This window comes from Meleagris gallopavo, chromosome Z, assembly GCF_905368555.1.
Source record: "Meleagris gallopavo chromosome Z, MGAL_WU_HG_1.1, whole genome shotgun sequence".
Classification (NCBI taxonomy): Eukaryota; Metazoa; Chordata; class Aves; order Galliformes; family Phasianidae; genus Meleagris; species Meleagris gallopavo.
In genome coordinates, this window is record NC_139435.1 from 14,017,820 (window position 1) to 14,040,857 (window position 23,038).

Here is a 23,038-nt window from a genome sequence, read left to right on the forward strand (position 1 = left end):
AAGAATGGTGAATCTGGTGGAAAGCAAGAGAGCATCATTTGTGTTAGGGAATGTGAACATGCAGTAGCGGGTGAACAATCAGTTGCTGACTGAATGCTGCTAAATTCCCTTTTTCAAACTCTGCTTTTTTCAGAAAATACTGAGTTTCTCAATACTTAATGAAGCATCTAGAACGTGATTTAATTGTCTTCCTAGTTTACAGTGTATTTACTGTGCAGAGTAAACGTGTACAGCTTTCAACTGTCACACTCAGCAATAGTTTTTTCACAATAACAAATGTGTATTTACTGTGTATTCATTACACAGTGCAATGATGCATCAACTTCTAACTTCACAGGTTGTGTTCTTAAGAATTCCCTTATATCTTTAACTCTCCATAGGTTTGACAATAGCGAAACGCATCCAGATTACAGATCTGCCTCAGCTGGTAGCTGCTTTTCATAGTTTGGTTGGTTTGGCTGCTGTGCTCACCTGTGTAGCAGAATACATGATTGAGTATCCTCACTTTGCTACGGATCCAGCTGCAAACCTTACCAAGATTGTGGCGTACCTTGGAACGTACATTGGAGGAGTGACTTTCAGTGGCTCTCTTATTGCTTATGGAAAGCTGCAAGGTGAGACCGTCCATTCAGAGCTAAGTATTCGTTAAAGGTTTTTTTTTTTCCATCTGAATTTAGCTCTGGCATAGATCAGTGTGTAACTGGAAAGAAAGCTTGTTTACTTCATTGGATGTGCTGTTATCTTTTTAATTCTATTGTTGTTTGTTTACAGCTTTATTTATGAATGGTTTCCCTTCAGTGCATGGACATATTAGCTTAATTAATTTCCAAATCTTATAAGCTTTCATCACTTCATCTTGTCTAGAAACAAGTGTTGCTTCAGAGTGTTAAAACCTGACAGACTTGCATTATTCTTAGTCTTTGCTGAGGTATTTTAAAAAAAGAAAAAAAAAAAACAGTCACAAAAAACAACAGCTAAAAAAACAACTGAAAAACAAAACACAAACTATGGTAAAAATATGGATATGTTTGTCATTTTGAACTGAATCACAGAAATACCACAGCCTTTTTTCCTTTCAATTCTCTGTTAGTTTGAGAAGCTGTGGAAAGTCCAGTAGTTGAGGATACTGGTGAGTTTAAAGCAATTGAAAGCAGGATTGTGTGCAGTCGTTTGTAAGCGCACAGCTTTGGAGAGACTGATAATACTTGTAGTAAGAAATTTTAGCTAGGAGCTTCCTGTGAAGCTCTGTAATGTATGGCATGCACAGGCTTGGGGCTAGAAAGAGATCAAAACCACAAAATAAAGTATTTTTGAGAGGAAAATATATCTTTAGATTGTTTTTTTTCTTCTGAAACAATAAAGAATAGGAAACACAACAAGAGTTTAAACAGGAGTATTTGAGAATCTACAATAAACCTGAATGTGTTGTGGTACTGAGTCAGGACAGGGTCTGAATTTCAGCTTTACTTTCCTCCCCTTTATCTTTCCACTTCCTCTGCACTCTCCACTCCCTTATTTTTCTTTTGTTGAGCTGTTCAGTCTTCTCTGATGCAAGAGACAAGACTGCCCAAGACTGCCCACATATGTATGTTAATCTCTGCACATTAATTTGATTGCAGGTATCCTGAATTCTGCGCCTCTGCTCTTGCCTGGTCGACATGCATTGAATGCAGGGTTACTGGCTGCCAGCTTTGGCGGAATGATTCCATACATGATTGATCCTAGCTACACTACAGGGATTACTTGTCTCGGTTCTGTGTCAGCTCTCTCAGCCATAATGGTAAGTTGGGGAATTACAGACAGTAGAACAGATAAAACAAGCAGTTTGTTCTCTAGCTTTGCAGGTTTCCATGTAATGGTTGTATTTTACCATCCTGAGTCACCATTATCTTATGTAGTGCCTGTATGTTAACTTCCAGTAGTAAATAGTAGCTGACTTTCTGAAATCTAGCTGTAAAACAGAACTTTCAGAATACTTTCAGAATGTTCATCTTTAAAAATCCATGGAACTGAAACATTGGTTTTGCAAGTAAAGATATGTAAATAAACACAGATAAGGACAGTGGAGCTCTTTCTTGTTCTCCAGCATGAGCTTGATGTCTTCTATATTGAAAATACATGAATTCATTATTAAGTAACTTCGTATTTATTTTTTTGAAAGCTGCAGGCAGACTCTCCTTTCTGCATGTTCTCTTTAGTCGTAGCATATGTTTTCCTTTTCCAGGGTGTCACTTTAACAGCAGCTATTGGAGGTGCTGACATGCCTGTAGTTATTACGGTTCTGAACAGTTATTCTGGATGGGCCTTGTGTGCTGAGGGCTTCCTTCTGAACAACAACTTGCTGACCATTGTTGGTGCACTCATTGGATCTTCTGGGGCCATCCTCTCTTACATCATGTGTGTGGTAAGAAGTCAGCAGAAATTGTGCTTTTTTCCAGGTAGTGAAAAACCTAATTCAGAATGTTCACTAGAAAGATAAGTAACTGGAAGAGAGGGGTGCTAAGTACTTAGAAGTAATACCTCTTTGGTCTGGAGAAAGACCTACTTCAAATCCTAAAAAGGAAAGCCATTGAATTAACTCGGGCATCTGGGGTTTGAATCTAAACTCATATAGGCATGATTACATGTTCTGTTGTCTTTGTAGTTGTGTCATTTTACAGTCTTGTTAAAATTAAATCTAAATTTATCAAGAAGATATTTTGCATAGTGCCTTCCTTTAAAAAAAAAAAAAAAAAAGCGGTTAGAGAGTAATTTGAAGTTTGTTTTCTGGAGTGTGGGACAGCGCACTTTCTTCAGAAGACAGTTACTTTGAAGTAGCACTGGGTGGCAGCAAGCTTACACTCATTTGTTCTAAATAGTAATATGTGTGTCAGAGCAAACTTGAACTCCAATTTTTGGTGTAATCATGATACATTATTATTAATAGACTTTTTTTTTCTGGATAATTTACACACAGATCCTTTTTCTCTACCTGTATTTTTTTCCCTTGTGTTTTTCAAAACAGAAAGAGCAAGGAAACTGCAGCAGCCACCAGCCTTCTGATTCTCTTTTGTGTGATTTTTTGATTCAGTTCTTTTGTATTCTTGTGTGATAATTGTTGCTGTTGTGCTGTCTTAAAGCTTTCCTGTGGTCAGCCCTGGCCATCTTTTACTCTTGTCTCTTCCAGTAAGTCAATACTGTTATCGTGTTAGGAGTGAGGAATAGTTTCAGAAGAGCTTATAAAATATTATTTGTGCAACTTCATGGAGGGGAGATCAAGTAGACAGTCCCAGATATGAGTTTTAAAGAAGCTTGTTCTTTCCTAAATGTTTTGTATCTACTTATCAAAAGGAAATAAAATTATGTGGCTCATGGAACATCTGTTTAAATTTAAATACCTGCATTCAGTCAGCAGTTTAGATCATATCAATTGAAAGATATTGCTTACAGGGTAACACAGATTTGAAAAGTATGTTCTTTAAAGTAAATATCAGATTCTTATAAGTCCTGGTGAAAACTGGATACGTATTTTCCCCCAGGCATGGTCATTGTATAACTTAATATCTTTTCTCTTACTTTTGTCTTTTATTGCTAGCAGAGAGTTTTGTCATACTTCCCTAGGAAACCCAGGGATTTAATTAAAAAAAAAAAAAAAAATAGTTTTTCAGTGACAGAGGGTTTTTCCTCTATGTAGTTCTCAACCATTGGGAAAGTTAGTTTTTCAGATAATATTCTAGATGTCTTGTGCTGCTTCACACAGACTTAGACGACCAAAGTTGATTAGCTGGTAAAAATTAAAATCAGTTTGTATAACTCTGCACAATAAACAGAATAATTTGTTTATCACCCAGCATTTTTATTTTGTGTTCTGCTTCCTTTAAAGGAAGTCATAACTTTTACAGGCATTGTTACAATCAAGGAATTCAGTAATATTGCCTTCTGTAAGCTGTATAGCAGAAGGAAAATAGGTTTCAGAATTCCAGTAATTTCAATAAAGGTTTGTGCTTTAGGCTATTGTAAGCTGTGCTGATGAAGCAATGAAGTGAGACTCGCCTACTGCAGATGAGAAGGTTTTTGCAGAAACATCTTAATAGCTGAAAGCTTCTTCCTATTACTCTTCCAGTTGCCTTTTTTTTTTTTTTTTAAGGAAAAAAACAAAACAAACAAAAAACAAACAAGCAAACAAAAAAAAACAAGAAAAACCAAATTGCAGTTTATTAATCCCAAACTTATCCAGATAATCTCTTACGACTGAGTTGGTAAAACTCACCAAATCTATTCCTATAATCCTTTAAAATCTTTGCATTTATATCTTACTGACCGATTTTTCTGGCCATCCCCCCTTTGTACATATATTTAGGATGAGCTAAAGACAAAGAATTCATCTTTCAAATAAGAAAGCAAAGGCTTTGCTCCTCACTCTTTTTGTGGATTCTGACCACTTTTTAAAGCACTAATGCAACATGCCTTTTTTCACAACAGTTGTTTCAGTTAACCTTTCTCCCTGTTTTTTTTGTGGTGAATAGTTGGTGTTTACAGCTGTAGTTATTAGGATCAGTATGCTTAGGGGTAGGAGAGGAGCCATTAGTTGGGGTTGAAACAGAGCAAGACAAGGGACAGACTGTGTTCATTTTACACGCTGTGTGCTGCACCCTTATGCATTCCAGCTGTGCTCTTTATATGGGTGCAGTTTGCTGTGAAAGAACTTGCAGTTCTCAGAGATCAAGGGCTTGGTTTTTCCTGGTGGGAAAGCTCCAAGCTGTATTACCTGCTTGTATGCAGAACATTGGTCTTTTTTTGCTGGTAGTTCTGTTATCTGTGAATAACTGGAGTGTTGAAGCCTACACTTTATTACTGTATGTGTGTGATCTGTGGTGGTAAAGAGTGTGAATAAGGCTATTGAAGACTTAAAACGCTGTTCCTGTGCTGAGTGGCTCTTTGCTGCTTTGGTTAATTGTTGCTTAATGAGGTCTTGGCTCATTTTGAAGGCTTCTGTGGTTCAGAGCCAAGCAAGGGTGCATTGATTTCATACGTGCTTTGTGTGATTTCTCAGACTTCTAATAATGTTTGAACTTTTTTTTTTTTTTTTTTACTCTGGACTGGCACTGCTGTGGCCTTTTAGTTTAGATAAGAATTGAAAGTGCTTTTGTTCTTGTAAGTTTGGTGTGCAACATCTGAAAAGTGTATTCTTCCACCTGAACAGACTTACCAGTTAGAACTGCTGTAGTACACTAGTCTGTTTTCCTGCTTAAAGGTTTAATATTGTGATACACATCAAAGGTGTTCTTAAAGGATATGAAGTGCTGCCAACTGCAGCCAGTACAAAACACTGATTTCACAAAGCCTGTGTTTGGGCCCTGTTGTGCATCATTCTTGCACTAGCTGGAATAGTGAGAATGTGTAAGGACAAACAAAAGTTCTTCTAGCATCTTTCTTGTGCTTATTTGCTGGATGCTGCATTTCAAAGAATTGAACATTTCTCTGGCTATAGCAAAAATCCATGGGTTTGCATGATTTTTGTCTGTCAGTGGAAGCATACTTTTGTGCGAGGTTTTTCATCTTGCTTGTATGTGCGTCTCTCTAAATCTGTTCTTAAATTTTGTTGTGGTTTATGAGCTAGTGCAGCAAGCGTACGACACGCATGTTTAATTAAAGAAGCAATTTATGCCTGTTCCATTCTTGCATCTAAACTATTGCTTGCTGTAGGTACAAGTTTTGCCTATTTCCAGATATTACTTTGCCATTGAGACCATGTAGCCAGTGTCTTTTCCTGGCTGTGTATCTTCAGAGATGAATTTTCGAGATGTATTCTCTTAAAGCTCCTAGTTTAAGATCTCTTGTTCCCCCCTTGGTGCTTTGTGAGTAAGTTTAATGGCCCTTCAGTTCATTAAAGTTTGTTTTGAGTTAGCATTTGGTTAATTTTGTGTGGCTACTTAGCTTTGTTCTGTTCTGTTGTGATTTCTGTAGGAGCTTTGCTTCTGTACTGCCTGTAAGAGTCATGTGGTTTACATGGAATTCTGTACCTACACTTCGAATTGCTTAAGAACTAAGAAAAATATCTCAAAAAAAAAAAAAAAAAAAAAAAAAAAAAGTGGTGTGTGTATATCTGAGAGCTGCTCCAAAAGTAATGCCTCCTGTTTGGTTACGTTGGCCCACAACACTAGAGAGGCAGATATAGGTGGTACGGCAGTAGGAGCTGAACCTTCCCACCAGTGTTCCATTTACATTTTGTTGCTATGTGATAGATGGCAGCAGAGGGGCAGTTTGACAAAATGGCGTCTGACATGGAAGTGCATGTAAAGCAAAAGTGGTGACAGTGACGTGAAAGAGCCCATGCTCCAGGTTGCCTGCACAGCTGTCACACCACTAAAGAAAGAGCATCTTGATCAACCCTTCAATGTAAATCAGTGGATTATGACCAGGGAGCTGTGTATGGTGCTGGGTACTGGCTTCGGTGCACTGGAAGTGATGGTGGAATGTGTTGAAATGTCACATAAATTGTGCCAAGTGGATCCCATGAATGCTCGCACAGAAATAGAAAGAATACTGTATGCAAGTTTGTCAGGACCTATTGAATCGATATGAGAAAGTGACAGTTTCCTGGATCCCATTGTTACTGATGCAATGTGGTGTCACTGCTATGAGCTGGAGTCAAAACAGCAGTCCACTGTAGCAATATGTAAATTCTCTGTAGAAGAAAAAGTTCAAGATGCAGCAATTAGCAAGTAAAGTGATGTGTGCTGTCTTTAGGGATAGGAAAGAGGTGGTAATAGATTTTCTGAAACCTGGACAAACCATCAACTCATACAAACCTGAAGGCTCGCTCTTCTAGAGTCAGGCCATAGAAGATGGCCTTTGCATGATGATGCTGTCAGGCTCAATATGCTCTAAAGATTGTGGAGCAAACTGACAGTCTTGGCTGGACTGTCCTTCTACATCTACTGTAGAGTCCAGATTTGGTGCCTTCGGACTTCCGTCTGGGCTGGTGAAACATGGACTGACCGTATGGGCAATATATTCCTAGCAACACTGGTATTATAACAGCTATGAAATTGTGGTCACCTCCCCTGGTTCAGACTTTTATGAGCATGGCCTGCAGGCTCTTGTTCATCCCTGGTGAAAATGCATAGCTATTGCAGGTGACTGTTTTGAAAAATAGTATTTTGTGGCTGAGATTTTTATCAATATTGCTTTTTGTAATCTGTTTTATTTTCCATGCAAATATACAGGAGGCATTACTTTTAGAGGAACTTCTCTATGTGTGTAAAATTTCTGTCATAAATCTATATCCTTTTATATCTATCAACTTCAAGAACAGAAAGAGTCCAGTATTTGCTGAAACATTGTTTTTCATGTGTTGTTTTGTTTTTTGCCATAGTGAAATGCTGATTATCTTTCATTATCTGTGTAGTATTACATGTTAAAAACAGATATTTGGCTACTTTTGGTTTAATTTGGATGCCAATTTTAAGAAGCCTATTCTAAGCAGTTTTGAGATGTCAGCAGGCAAAACCAGCACATAAAGACTATTGTCAGGAAAGCTTTAATGTTTCCAGACATTCCTTTGTGGATGTCTTCTCTGCTTTGTTTTTGGGTTTCATCTTTAGCTGATCAAAAACCTCTTGTATTTCAGGCTATGAATCGTTCCCTTGCAAATGTGATTCTAGGGGGCTATGGTACCACATCGACAGCTGGTGGAAAGCCTATGGAAATAACTGGAACCCACACAGAAATTAATGTGGACAATGCAATTGAAATGATAAAAGAAGCAAACAGCATTATTATTACTCCAGGTAGGACCTTCTTGATTCATACCAGAAGGTGTATTGTTAAAACAAATACTTATTTTCAAGACAGCAGGTTTTTTTTTGTGTTTTAAGGTATCTATCACTTAAGTTACTGACAGTATTTTTTTATGCTTTACTTGCTCAATTCTGTATTGCAATTGTTGAAAAACCTGAAAACAAACATCTAAATCTAAGTTGTATCCAATAAATACTGGAATTAAAGTAGAAAAAATGCCTGAGTTCCATGTAACTCCTGTGTAGGCCATAGATTCATATGATTCAGTGGTACTTTTCCTGTTAGGAGTTGTCAGGGATGTCAGGTGAGTAGTAGTTCAAGACATGCTTTCTTTAGCTGAGTGGCTACAGCTATGGTGTTAAATTATATTTTAGCACTGGAATGAGAAGAATGCTAGAAATAAATGCTTCCTTTTCTGTTTGAGCAAGGAATGTTTCTGTGAAGCTGAAACAACTTATTACATAATGTGGCTGGCCTAGCTGTTGTGCTGTTAATGGTCAGTACCCCCAAAAAGAAGAGAGATATTGTAGTGCTTAGACTGAAAAATTCCTTGAGAATGTATTGTACACACACACACACGTATGTGTGTGTGTGTGTATATATTTTTTCATATACATTATATGTAAAATTTTAATGATGATTGCCATTTTTGTGTGGAAAGTATACTTACTATAATTTTCTATGCTGAAATTACAAATTAGCTTAGAACTTTGGAATTCTTTCAGGCTATGGTTTGTGTGCAGCAAAAGCTCAGTACCCCATAGCTGATCTAGTGAAGATGTTGAGAGAACAAGGGAAGAATGTTAGGTAAGTACTTTAATAGTTTTCATATAGAAAAGTTCTTTTCATTCCTTCAAAATAATCTGTAAGTGTATGTGTTGGTTTATTTTTTCTTTCATCAGTTATTCTTAAGCTAGTCTCTGATTGAATTCCCTTAGGAAGTTATCTCCTCTGACTGTTATGCTGTTGGGGATTAGTTGAAGGGCTGTGATGGGGATGGTAAGGGATCCTTGGGAGGAAATACAGACCGTTTGCAATATGGAGAAAATGTTTGCCTCAGCCAGTCTCATGTAAAGTGGAAAAGTGTATCAGGTAGCGAGCTGCCTTTGCACCAAGAATGTAGGACTTTATTTCCTGGGATAACTTATTTGCAATTCTTGCTACTACAGAGCAGCAATAGTAAATTGCATGGATGTAAAAAAAAAAAAAATCAATTTTGGAACGTTTATGTAGACTCCCTTCTGAGATTTATAAAAAAAAAAATAATAAATCCAATCTATCTTGCTTCTGTTCTCTTCTACTGGCAGTTTTCTGTGCTCTGTAATAGCTAATGACTCAGTGATTACTGATGAGAACTGTCATGTAGATGCTCAAGAGTGGCACCTATGTTTGGAGTAAGATGTGTTGCAAACAGTCCCCCTGTTAAAAGTAGATACCTACCCTGTTATGTTCTTCCAGAATCCTGAAGGATCATACTTTTGCAGCTGAACTTCCAAAGGATGTACTGCTTGATTTACCTTTACTTTTTCCAAGCATTAGGGCTGCGGTGTCTAATTTCACACACATCTGAGATTTCTACAGTCTAATTTGTTTAGAAGGCAGCCTGTGGAGACAGAAATGTCTGTAAACATCTATCACTATTTTAATGTAATGTAATTCTTCACAGAATTGCTGTGTTAAAGTGATGCCCCCAAGAGCATTCTCTTCTCCAGGCTAAGGAATCCAATCTCGCTCAGCCTTTTTGTCATGACAAATATCTCAGATGCATAAGCATCTCAGACTTATTTTTACTGGGTTTTTGCTATTGCAAATAAGACTAATTAGTCTTTGATTATTGCATGGAAGGATTTTTGAAGTGGCTGTGGCCATTGCCATGGATTTATTTATTCTGCTGATGTGTGGCTCCAAAAAGCAGAGAGCATTCTTAGGTGATGGTATTGGCCACAAGTTCTTTGCTTCTCATGCATAGAATCATAGAATCACAAGGTTGGAAACGACCTATAAGATCATCTAGTCCAACTGTCTTCTCATTACCACTGCTACCACAAGCACTAAACCATATCTTGCAGCTCCTCATCCAGATGCCTCTTGAACACTGCCAGAGACAGGACTCCACCACCTCTCTGGGCAGCCATTGCAGTGCCTGACCACTCTCTGAAAGAAAAAGTTCTTCCTTATGTCTAACCTAAACCTCCTCTGATACAACTTGCGGCCATTTCCCCGGGTTCTGTTTGATGCCTGGAAGAAGAGGCCAAACCCCTCTTCACCACAACCTCCCTTCAGGAAGTTGTAGATTGCAATGAGGTCTCCCTTGAGCCTCCTCTTCTCCAGACTAAACAATCCCAGCTCCCTCAGCTGCTCCTCATAAGACTTGTGCTCCAGACCCCTCACCAGTTTCGTTGCCCTTCTCTGGACACGCTCCAGGGCCTCAACATCTTTCCTGTAGTGAGGGGCCCAAACCTGAACACAATACTTGAGGTGCGGCCTCACCAGAGCTGAGTACAGGAGGATGATCACCTCCCTGCTGCTGCTGGCCACACTGTCTCTAATGCAGACCAGGATGCCGTTGACCCTCTTGGCCACCTGGGCACACTGTCGGCTCACGTTCAGCATCAACCAACACCCCCAGATCTCTTTCTTCTTCACAATCATCCAGCCACTCATCCCAAAGCCTATAGTGCTGCATGGGGTTGTTGTGGCCAAAGTGCAGGACCCGACACTTGGCCTTGTTGAACCTCATCCCATTCACCTCAACCCAGTGATCCAGCTTATCTAGATCCCTCTGAAGAGCCTCCCTACCCTCAGGCAGATTGACACTACCTCCCAACTTGGTGTCATCTGCAAACTTACTGAGGGTACACTCAATCTCCTCATCTAGGTCGTCAGTAGATATATTAAACAAAATGGGCCCCAGTACCAACACCTGGGGGACACCACTTGTAACGGGTTGCCCGCTGGACTTAACTCCATTAACCACTACCCGTTGGGCATGGCCCTCTAGCCAGTTCCTTACCCAAAGAAGAGTATACCTGTCCAGACCAGCCAGGCAGTTTCCCCAGCAGAAGCCTGTGAGAGTCTAGGTAGACTACATCAGCAGCCTTTCCTCATCTACCAGACTGGTCACCCAGTCATAGAAGGAGATGAAGTTGGTCAAGCACAACCTGCCTTTCATGAACCCGTGCTGATCCCCTGGATGACACGCACGTGCTGTGCGATCTCACCCAAGATGATTTGCTCCACTACATTCCCCGATATCAAGGTCAGGCTAACAGGCCTATAGTTCCCCGGATCCTCCTTACGGCTCTTCTTGAAGATGGGAGTCACATCAGCAAGCCTCCAATCCTCCGGGACCTCTCCAGTTAACCAGGAGTGCTGATAGATGGCCGAGAGGGGCTTGGCAATCACCCCCGCCAGCTCCCTCAGCACCCGAGGGTGTAGCCCATCCGGTCCCATGGACTTGTGACAGTCCAGATGGAGGAGAAGATCTTTGACTGTCTCCACCTGAATTGCTGGGGGTATATTCTGAGTAGGGTCCCAGACTTCCAGATCAGGGCATAAAATGCCCAGCGGATAACTGGTCTGGCTATTAAAGGCAGTTGTAAAGAAGGTATTGAGGACCTCAGCCTTCTCCTTGTCCTCAGTGGCCACATTCTCTGCTGCATCAAGTATAGGATGAGAAATACTCTTGGTTCTTCTTTTGCTGTTGATATATTTATAAAAGGATTTTTTATTGTCTTTTACTGCAGTGGCCAATCTGAGTTCAAGTTGAGCTTTTGCCTTCCTAACTTCCTCCCTGCATACCTTAGCTACTCCCTTGTAATTCCCCTAAGAAGCCTACCCCTTCTTCCAGAGGACATAGACTCATATAGAGAATTCTATAATTCTGTGATCGCTCTGCCCAAGACGGTCCCCAACCTTCACTTCTCCCACCAATCCTTCTCTGTTAGCGGAAACCATGTCTAGCAGGGCATCACCCCTGGTAGGCTCTCCTACCAGTTGCATAAGGAAGCTATCTTCCACGCAGTCTAGAAACCTTCTAGACTGTTTCCTCTGTGCTGTATTATATTTCCAAATATATCAGGGAAGTTAAAGTCTCCCACAAGAACAACTGCTGGCGATTGCGCAACTTCCGCAAGCTGCTCATAGAATGCCTCATTCAACTCTTCATCCTGATTAGGCAGTCTATAACAGACCCCCACCAAGATGTCGCCCTTACAGGCCTTCCCCCTGATCTTTACCCACAGACAGTCCACTCTCTAACTCCCAACCCCAAGCTCTTCAGCATTGAAAAAGTCCTTAATGTAAGGGCCACACCACCACCCTTCTTGCCTTGTCTATCCCTTCTGGAGAGCTTGTAGCCATCCATCACAGCACACCAGTCACGGGAGTGGTCCTACCATGTTTTGGTGATAGCAACAAGGTCATAATTAGCCTGACTCACAGTCACTTCCAACTCTTCCTGCTTGTTCCTCATGTTGCATGCATTGGTGCAGATGTACTTCAGTCAAATCATCTGCCTCACCCCCAGCTCAGGCATCGTTCCCCTAGGCTCACCTCTTGAGAGGCCTGTTTTCTCTCCTTCCCCCTTCGTAACTAGTTTAAAGCTCGTTCAATAAGCCCCACTACCTCCTGCACTAGGATTTGTTGCCCCCTTTGAGATGGGTGGATTCCACTGACAGATAACAGGCCAGGGGCTGAGTAAACTGCCCCATGATCAAAGAACCCAAAATTTCCGGCTTGACACCAGCCTCTGAACCAAGTATTCATTGCTTGTGGATTTTAGAGTATTATTAGAGCATTAGAGCATCTTAGAGTATTGAAAATACAGGAAAGCAAGTGTTATGCCTCCCTTGCTATGTGTTTGGTAACATTCTTTAATTATAGTAATTGAATATTTTTAAATTAGTTAAAGCTCAGCTTTCACTTGAAACAATATATTTGGGTGCATAGTAGTTAGAAAAACTCATTCTCTGATTTGCATGTGTTAATTTCAATTAACTGGTGACTCCTTTGGAATCAGTACTTGAGTAAATAGTATTTTTTTTGTTCTTTGATTTTTTTTCTTTCACTGTTTTTCCAAGCTCATTGAAAACATTTATATAGGTTGTCACAATATTTTACAGCACTTACTGTGGCGAATAAGAACAAAGCAATTGTAGAGTTTAGCAACAATTCTGTAGGTGCTTATCCAGTTCTGCATGTAGCATAGCTTTAAAGAGGTATTTACACATCCATTCATGAAAAGTGAGGGTTCATGCTGATCTGTCTGCTTCTTACAGGGGTTACCTTAATTCCTTATGTTTCTAGGTTTAGCAAATCTGCGTGTCCAAACTGCGTTAACTGTGCACAAACAGAACCTAGAAAAACTGTGCACAAACAGAACCTAGAAAAACTTTTTGGCTAGTGCAGTGGTGGTGTCATGTGCTTTTGGCTTTCCTTTCTCAGCTTCTGTGTGGGCTAGCTTTTCTTTTTTTCTTCTTTTTTTTTTTAAATTAATCTTGGTGATATAGAAGATTGTTGATTTTTGCCTTCTCATGTTGGCCTTGCAAGGGAGAAGCATGAATGAATCCTTGAATTAACCAGCTTGTACTTGAAATGAGTCAGTTTCAGGAAGGGATCACTGTAGTGGTTACCTAGTATTTTAATGAAATAAATCTGTATTTACAGTTTGTGGTAATTTAGGCCTTTCATCACTTTGTGGAGCTCCCACGGTGTTCATTGAGTGCAGCTGCCGTCCCTCTGGTTGCAGTAGGGTTGAAGTGCCTCGGGACCCCAATACACTCACCATCCAGATGTAGTGACACTCTCACATATCCGCTGTGGAAAGGTGCCAGCATGGACATAAGATTGTCATCAATTTGCAATGCCCGTACTGTGCCAAGAAAAACTGCATCTGTCATATGGTCTTTTTTTGCATCATGGCTCACAATTGGTCCAGACACACTGTTGTTTTCATTTACTATGCATATGGCCATAACATACTTGGTGAAGAGTGCAGATTATATAATATGATGCAAACGCTTTTACGACTGGGGTTTAAATTTAGAAATACAGGAGAATTTGGAAACCTCAGATGGTTCTAGGCATTACATTGCATAGGTAATATCATCACTTACTTGAAATGATCTTGCAGTAGATCACATCTTTAATGCATTAATACATAGGATCACATTGAAAATCAGTGAGCCTTTGGTGTAGGTTTTCCTTGCTAGGGATGGGCAAAACAACAAAACTTTTCATAGACTAAGTTCATTGGACTTAGAGAGAAAATGCCTGTTCTATAACTAGTTCTGTGTTTCCACTAAGTTGCAATAGCGTTAATTGTGGAAAGCTCCCACCATAGCATATTTCTTTGACTATTTCTTAGGCTATGTGTATAGGTTCCTACTTGTGAAATTCTGTTTTTTTTTTTAATAATTTGTTATTAATATATAGATAAATTATATTCTATAAAAAATTCCTACATAGACTGTTCAATTTTTTTAATGTTGCAATACACTTAAAAATTAAAAAAAAAAGTATACATTCTAAAAAGCTTAACTTTTTCCTCAGCATTGCATCCCTAAGAATTTTTCTATAAATGTATTTTAATTTTCTGAATACAGAGCTTCTGAAAAGAATCAAATTTCAGTGAAAGAATTCTTAAAATTATGTTTTGTGTGGTCTTTCTAAGAGTAATTCATAAATAAGATTTCTCTTTTTAGTTGTTGGGACATGCAGATGACTTCTTCAACACTCTTTCAGGCTAGCTGTTAAAATGCTGTCCTCCCTTCCTCCCTTTCTTTTTCTTTTAACCTTTTTATAAGTAGATGTTTTGCTGGGCTTCAGTTTCTGTTCTGTGATGCTGGAGAATCTAATTTTTTTAAACACATGGAAACACTTCTTACTTATTTAAAAATTCTTACTTATTCAAAAATTTGTCAGGATGGATTTAGTGTTGGATCTTTGAATTTTTGAATTTTTATTGTTACCTCTGTGGCTGATCACTAGTCAGATACATATTTTTCCTCAATGGTGCTGTATGTTTCTGAGTAATAAAATGTTGATGGGTACGACTTACACATTTTTATGTATAACATTCAACTGATAAACTAAAATTATTTAATTTCGAGTTGCCGTTCTTTTGTTCCTTTGCAAGAAAAACTAGGTTGTAAATGGAATTGTAAAGACTGAGCAGTGAAGATGCTGTCTTCACATATTGCATAACTGGTGTACATGAAATAGAAACTGTTTCCACAGTGCTGAATGGCAATTTAAGAACAGTGTGTGCTGACTCAAGTTTCTTGGAAGCAGAAGTAGTCTTATTAGGAAGACAATGGGTAGGTTATGTGTCAGTTCTCAGTCTGTATCTTAGACATATTAACCAAGCAGGTTCTGAATTATTAATACTGATGGAGGGACAAACAAAGTCTGTCTAGTACATCCGTTATCACAAGTAATGTATCTGTGTAGCTAGAGAGAACCATCAAACCTTGCTGTATGATCTGTTTCTGCAAGGATGCAGCTGTAGCTGCATGCTTCTGTATGTACATTTTAGGTATGCCAATGGATCAGCTCAGCTTGAAGTCACTTTACTACGTCAGTCTGTAAGGGTTTTTTGAGATATATTCATTATTTCCTACTGTTGGGCTCTTGGCAGGTCTGTTTCACTAAGGGAAGTCTGTGCCATGTATTTGGATCTTGCCCTTGCTGTGTTAAACAACTTTCAGCAGTAGTGGCTGAAAATACAAAGCTAGTACTAGCCTTAAGTATGCTAAATACAGCTTCTGTTTAGCAAACCTGACTCCATCAGGGCCTCTGAGCTTTGTCCATTCTCAAGTACTGTTTCTGGGGATATCCCGTAGCCGAGGCATATTAGCCTTACTTACTTGAGCTAGTAATGTACTTTGATGCTAGTAATCTACATAGTCATCTATGATGTGTGATGGGAGAATCATATCCTGGTATTTAAAACCCGTTCTGCACTGAAGATGGTAACATATGTCAAGATTCAAACTGTGGAATATCTGAATGATAATGACAGGAATCCTGACTTCACGTAGTTGAAACACTTCTGCATTGGTTTAGGTACGTTTGCCCTTTCAGTATTGATTACAATAATATTATCTGGTCACTTTCACTGTAGAAAATTGTATTTTACTCTTCAGGTTTTTCAGTAATTTGAATGCAGTAGTTTTGATTTGAAATGCTTTCTGTGCTAGGAAGAGTTTATATCAGGAATGGTGTGGTGAGCAGGACTAGGGAAGTAATCCTGCCCCTGTACTCTGCACTGGCGAGGCCTCACCTTGAGTACTGTGTTCAGTTCTGGGCACCTCAGTACAGAAAGGACATGGAGGTACTGGAGCAGGTCCAGAGAAGGGCAGCAAGGCTGTGAAGTGCTTGGAGAATATGGCCTACGAGGAGAGACTGAAGGAACTGGGGCTGTTTGGTCTGGGGAAAAGTAGGCTGAGGGGAGACCTTGTTGCTCTCTTCCAAAACCTGAAAGGTGATTGCAGTGAGAGCAGGGTTGGTCTCTTCTCACTGGTGACAGGTGACAGGATGAGGGAAAATGGCCTCAAGTTGCATAGCAGACGTTTAGGTTGGATATTAGGAAACACTTCTTTACAGAAAGGGTTATTAAGCACTGGAATAGGCTTCACAGGGAAGCGCTTAAGTCACGATCTCTGGATGTGTTTAAAAACCGTTTGGATGTGGTGTTCAGGGACATTTAGTGATGGGTTGTTAGAGTTAGGGTAGTATGGCTAGGTTGTGGTTGGACTTGATGATCTTGAAGGTCCTTTCTCAGCTGAGTGATTCTATGATTCTGTGATTCTAAATATGCCATGCTTGTGAGAAGTTTTAGGTCTTTAGTCTAAAGTAAAAGGAAATGTTATAAAAAAAGGTTCAGAGTATGTACTTGTGTTCAGTGTGATGTGTTGTTTTTATGAAGCTGAAGACTCTCAAAGAGACTGAAAAAAGACTGTGTATCCTTGTTCGGTATCCATATTGCTAGGTAAGAAGTCTAGCATGCATATGTGTGCTAACTTCAGTTTATATGACAGTGGGAGTGGTAAGTAAACCCCTTAGTCAGAGTTGAGACTGAAAATTGACAGTGGATCTGTGCTTCAGTGTGGTACCAGAACAGTATTTGAAGTCAGACACAGCAGAATTTTGCATTTTTGTTCTGGGTAAAGTAAATCTAGACTTGAAACTTAATGTCAGATAAACAGAAAGTCAAGAATATAACATTTCTTCTTGATGAAAAGAAAAAGTAGTTAAGGGAGTTACTGTGTCACGATAATAAAAACAGACCAAAGAAATTCAGTGATTTTTCACTTTAAAATTTTTTTACCGTGCAGTTGTACCTCTTTTGTAAAGTCACTCATGTTTTGAATTTTTAAATACAATAAGGTTCATATATTCAACATCTAAAAGAGCATATGTGACAAAATGTTTTTGCTGTAGAGCATGTAGCTTTGAAGAACTGCTGATCCTGTGAGTCAGAAGCAAGATATGCAGCTTTTGTTAGATGTTCTGCAACACATTAGGAGTTTTAGCTCTCTTTCCCATCCTAAATTCTATTTATGATGGGACTGGCTAATTTTATTCCTCTGTGTGTGTATATCTTATCTTTTGATGTTATAAAACCCTAAGATAAGGATATATTTCTAATGAATCACTTTGACACGCTTGCATGTCCAGTTTCAAGAAGTACTGGCAGACTACTGTCATATTTGGTTAGCAGGCCTTCAGAACAGGCTTCTGGGAATAATTTCAATGTTTGTCCAAAAAGCATTTGTATGAGTGGCTTTCTCTAACTTTGTGAATACACAGTGTGTGGTTTTAAGCAGGGTCTGTCAAAAGTCTTTAACTGCTGATCGTTCATGCCATAACTTCCTGAATGAAGATCATTTGTCCCTTTCTGTTTTTTTTCTCTGCCTCTTGCCAGGAATGGTGAAGTCAAAGGTGAAATTAATTCTCTTGGCAGCTTAAATTTTGGCTTTACAGCCTTTGAAATAAGATTGTATATGTATATAGTACTTAATAGAAACCTCACGGATATTTTGTTTAGTGTATTGCCAAAGCAGTTTTCTTCACAAAGAAGCTCAAATCATTTTATTAGAAACAAAAGAGAATTTTGTTGGAAAATCACTTTGCACTGCCAAAGAAGTGATAGCTTTTTTTTTTTTTTTTTTTTTTTTTAGAGTTTCCTTCAAACTAAGAGTTCTACTGTATTGCAAGTGGTTGAATTGTTTTAGTGTAGGACTGGCTGCAGAACTACATGTGGCTTATATTACTGAGTGATTGGTGCAAAGCTTTAATTGTGTCTTATCCAGTGTATTTGCTCTCCTTCTTCTGATTCTAGGTATTATCCTTTGCATCAGGATTCAAAATGTTTATCAACTGAATGGCAGTCTACTCTCTTTCTTTAAATAAAGTGTTCCTTTTAATCTAGCTGTTATCCTTCTCTTTGACTGCTTAAAATTGAGTGTATTTAGCATTATTTGGATTAATCATATGTCCTTAATTTTGTTTCTGGGTTTCTAATTGTCTCGTCTTTGCACTGTGTTAATGTTGTGATGGAGCGCTCAGTTGTCCTTTTAAGGATATATTTGTACTGTGATTTGTGGACCCTCAGCCATGTATTATCCACCTCAATCACAGTGAAGCTGAAAACAAAAATGTGTGTCAGTCTTTCGGACATGGGAAGCTGATTATCAGTCATATTTTTCCGAAGAATTCTGTCTGTGTTACTGCATTCCTGACTCTCTTAGATTTCTGCTCAGAAATGTTTCTTCAGAAATCCAAGGGTTTACCATTCCCAGTGCTTTTGTTTCAGGAGGACTTACAGTCTTTTAGCCTTTTCATGAAGGGTGTTTATATTGTGGCCTGTTCACTTTGCAGTACGTTCACTTTTCAGTGATGTGAGGGACCTGTGAAGTGCATTAATGTGAGGGGCTGGTTATGCCCCAAACAGTGTTATTCATAAAGAATGAAAGATGCAAGATTTTAAATGTGTTACCACTTCATAGGTGAATGCAAGCGCTTGCTGTGTGCGATGTGGCTCAGGATGGTGGCTGTAGCCAGAAAAAAAATGATAAAGTAGACCTATTATTTTAAAAGTAGTTGAAGAAAACCCACCAAGTTTGTTTTTTTATAAGCTACTGCTGGGTGGAAAACTTAAATTGTTGTTCCATTCTGCAGCAGTGCTTCCTGATATTTGTGGCCTCTGGTTCCTTCTGTGTTGTCTCTAGAAATGTGTGTGCCGTTGCTTTGTGGCAGGCTCTCCAAAGCCACTGTTCTTGCAGCTGCGGTGGATTTTTAAGAGAGTCTTATGATGGAAAGATTAAAAATGTTCTCCTAGTCTCTTCAGTTTTACTGGAAATTCAGTGTAATTTTTTTCTTTGCCTACTGTTGTGTCAGTCATGCTTCTAAGTTTCCTGAAAAGGAGCAACTGCTGTCTAGCTGAAGAGTCAGATCAGTTGGCCTTGTTCCTTTTCCCACTCACGCAGTTCCCTGCTCCACTGGGAGATGAAATGTTTTTAACCATTTCCTTCTATTTATTCACATATGCTTACACTTTAAGGATTCATTTTTTGAGGTCACTTTGACTTTGAGGACTTTGAGGTCACAGGTGATAATTTCACTATACAAAACTGAGTGGCCAATCCCTATAAATGGATCTGGGCTTACTTTCCTTTTAGATTTGGCATTCACCCTGTGGCAGGCCGTATGCCTGGACAGCTGAATGTACTCCTAGCAGAAGCTGGTGTTCCCTATGATATTGTTCTGGAAATGGATGAGATCAATGAAGACTTCCCAGGTTAGTATGCAAGCTATAAGTTTCTAGTGGATTGCATTTATTCTTGCAAATTTTTATTTGATTTTGTTTTTACATTGTACAAGCTTTTTAAAAATAAAATCTCAATGAAGTCATACAGTTTCTCAGGGTGTACATCAGCCTCAGTGTTCAACTTTCAGGTAATTTTATTCACTTTTTTTTTTTCTGACTGCAGACACTGACTTGGTCCTTGTAATTGGTGCAAATGATACAGTTAATTCAGCAGCTCAGGAAGATCCAAACTCCATCATAGCTGGAATGCCAGTTCTTGAGGTCTGGAAGTCCAAACAGGTGAGATTTAACCATGTTATGTCAGCACTTTCCTACCTATAGATTCATTAAAAAAAAAAATTGTTTATAAGAGAAGCTAACGAGATTGTATTACTGGTCTGATTTCTGCAATTTTTGTTGGTTTTGTCCAACAAATGTCAGTATTCTGCAATTACAATGCAGTGCTCATGATTTTATGATGATCAGTGAGTGCTTTAGTGAGACTCTTTGTGACTTCAGTCAGAAAGATCATTGAGTGTACTGCCCACAGATGTGGTTGGAATGAATGATATTCTGCTCACATATGCAGCCTTGAAGTGTTTCTGTTAAGTTTACAGGAAATTTAATACTGAGGCTAAAATACATAAATATGAATGGCTGGGTTGAGTAGACAACTTAGTCTGTTTAGATTGATGTGACATTTACTTCACCAATTTTGCCCAGCCTCACCTGACCTCACATGTTCTTGAAAGTCAAAGTACTCATTGTCAGAGACAATGTCCATGGCTATGTGTTGCAATTTGAGACCTAAACTGTAAATGTTAAATTGGTACAGGTTCGTTGTTTTTCCTGAAGGTGCAGTGATTGACTGATTTGACATTTCATGGCTAAAACTTTTTTAGAACTTTTTAAAAAACTATATACAAATTAATCTAGAGTAGTACTCTAGAAAAGTAGCAGAGATCATTGTATCAAGTATATTGGTTTTGTGTTTCCTGCATTTGAGGGGAGAGTGATGGATGTTTTTTGCTGTGTCAAACATAATCTCCTTATATGCAGGTCATTGTAATGAAGAGATCTTTGGGAGTTGGATATGCAGCTGTGGACAATCCAATCTTCTACAAACCGAATACTGCCATGTTGTTGGGAGATGCTAAGAAGACTTGTGATGCCCTGCAGGCCAAAGCCAGGGAATCATATCAAAGCTAAATACCAATTTCTGTTCAGCTCACAATAATGACTACATTTTTGTCACAGAAGTCACAGAAAACAAGATCTGGAAGTGTCTCTTACTGTCGTAATGCAGCCAGTGTTTGCAGAAGACAGCATTGACTCCTAGGAGATATAGTTGTGTGAGAGATGCAGGTCCTTATGAAAGGACGAGTACATCAGCCCATCAAACTAAGTCTCCTATGAGACAATGCATTTGAATGAAAATATGCTTTCTAAGGTTAACATTGAGCTGTTGGAAGCAGGAGGTAATTACTTTTTGTTATCCTTAAGTGGTTGTTGGCTTCTTTCTGCTATCTATACTTCTGTCATGGAAATTCACTAAAAATTACTGTGCCAAGATTTATTCTGTCTTATCATTAAAGCTGTCCTTTGGCCAGTATGAACAAAAATAGCGATTTATTTCATCAAAATATAAAGTAAAATTACAGCCAGATGTGAGCAGATGCAAATAAATGCTTACATAATTTGAGATTCCAATCTTAATAATATGTTAACTTGCTATAAAGAGACGAACTGTTCCTTTTGTGGATAGTACGGATGCTGTGAATCAGGGGCATAGAAAAGTTACTCTTCTTGAAGAATAAAACTCGGATTTCAGGGACCTACCAAGTGATCTTTAATCCTGACAAGGAAGTATACACCTGCACTGCTTAATTGTTTGCAGCAGCTGTTAGATTCTCCATCTTTTCCACTTGTTGCCTTTTTAAATCTTATGAGAATATATGGTCCTGTTCTGTACAGCCAAAACACTTTGCATATCTAGACTGTTAACAGAATCTGGACTTCAGTGTTTCAGTTTTTATTCACTTAGATATTTAAATGATTTACTGTTTTAAAATTTAGTAATGCTTCCTTAATCAACATTTTTGTGATGCTCAAAAAGGCACTTTTAAACATATTTAAGATGCTGGAGTTTATTAGATGTTTTTTTTTTAATAAGCTATTGTTTGGACAGCACAGAAATGTACCAAACTTAAAATCCAGTGTTTTGATTATTTGACTTCTCCTTAATCCAATTTAAAGCACTGTTTAAATTCCCACAATAAATTCAGCAAAGAATTAAATTATGACATAGATTGCTGTTTTATTTTTATTATGCTAAGTGTACTTGAGTGGAACTCAAATATTTGCTTAATAAAATGCATTTATCATGTTTGCATAATGATGTAGCAACTGTCCATGGCGACAAAGGCTAAATAGAAATAGTTTTACTTGTGTAGAAAGCATTATTATTTGGGGATAATAACTTACGATCAAGTAAGTCTTGAAATTAGTCCATCTGTACTGACAGAACAAACATCTTTGTATTATGCCATGTATTGAGACCTCATATAAAAAATAGTATTTCCACGTAGCTACCTCTATTTTTATGTGAAGATCACTTAAAACACAGACTTTAAACAGGTAATGCAGGAAGAAATGTAACAGTATGTAAAAGCTACCCTTTTGCAAAATTTTTTTGTATAATTTGAAAATAAAAATTATCACATAGGCATTAACATGTTGTACACTGCAGAAAAGTACTTGTAATTAAATTATAACTTAAAACATTGCAGCAGCTTTGTTTGAATCTATAGTGTGATCTCTTAATATCATTATATTCAACTTTCCTTTAAGGTATGTTAAAAAAAAAAAAAAAAGTGAAATGAGGAAAGGGGGGAATAGTAAGAAATGATCCCCTCTCTCTTTCACAGTTAAGCAAAAAAGGGATTTGAAGGGATTTGGCATCCTAAAGCATTAGTATTTTTGTCTTGCTAAACTTCAGGTATCTAACTGTAGTATGCAACATGTCTTTGCTTATAACTATTTAATAGAAGACTCAGATTTTGTATTAAAGCAAAAAAGTGGGGAGATGGAGAGAATTCTATTTTCCTCTGTATTTGAAGACAAAAATGTACAGTTGGATTAGAGGTACCAGTCCAATCATTAAAACTGTGCTTTAACATGAAAAGTCAGGTAGTTGTTGAAGTACTAATAAAAAAATCAGTTATTTTTCTCTGTCGATCACTGTTTCATTTCTGTCCCATTGTGTTTCCTGAAGTAGGTAGTCTGAGTCTCTCCCTGAGTGTTGGAAGATCAAAAATGTAGTGTGTGTGTGTAGTGTGTGTGTGTATATGTATATATACATATATTTCCCTTTAAATATGGATGATTCTTAAAATATTTATATGAGGTATGAATGGTATCACTTGACCTTAGAAACTTGTCTTT

The 23,038-nt window shown here is 38.4% G+C and overlaps 1 protein-coding gene across 5 annotated transcripts in view; it reads left to right on the top strand.

Moving 5' to 3' along the window:
* Positions 1-22,831, top strand: part of NNT (nicotinamide nucleotide transhydrogenase) — a 43,629-nt gene extending 20,798 nt beyond the window's left edge. For all 5 annotated transcript variants that reach the window (XM_085213329.1, XM_085213333.1, XM_085213332.1 and 2 more), the window contains exons 15-22: positions 381-614; positions 1,620-1,780; positions 2,225-2,404; positions 7,613-7,772; positions 8,508-8,589; positions 19,467-19,585; positions 19,779-19,894; positions 20,654-22,831. In XM_085213329.1, the coding sequence (XP_085069455.1) occupies positions 381-614; positions 1,620-1,780; positions 2,225-2,404; positions 7,613-7,772; positions 8,508-8,589; positions 19,467-19,585; positions 19,779-19,894; positions 20,654-20,803 (1,202 nt within the window). In that variant the 3' untranslated portion in view covers positions 20,804-22,831. The remainder of the gene's footprint in view (positions 1-380; positions 615-1,619; positions 1,781-2,224; positions 2,405-7,612; positions 7,773-8,507; positions 8,590-19,466; positions 19,586-19,778; positions 19,895-20,653) is intronic.
* The last annotated feature ends 207 nt before the right edge of the window (positions 22,832-23,038 follow it).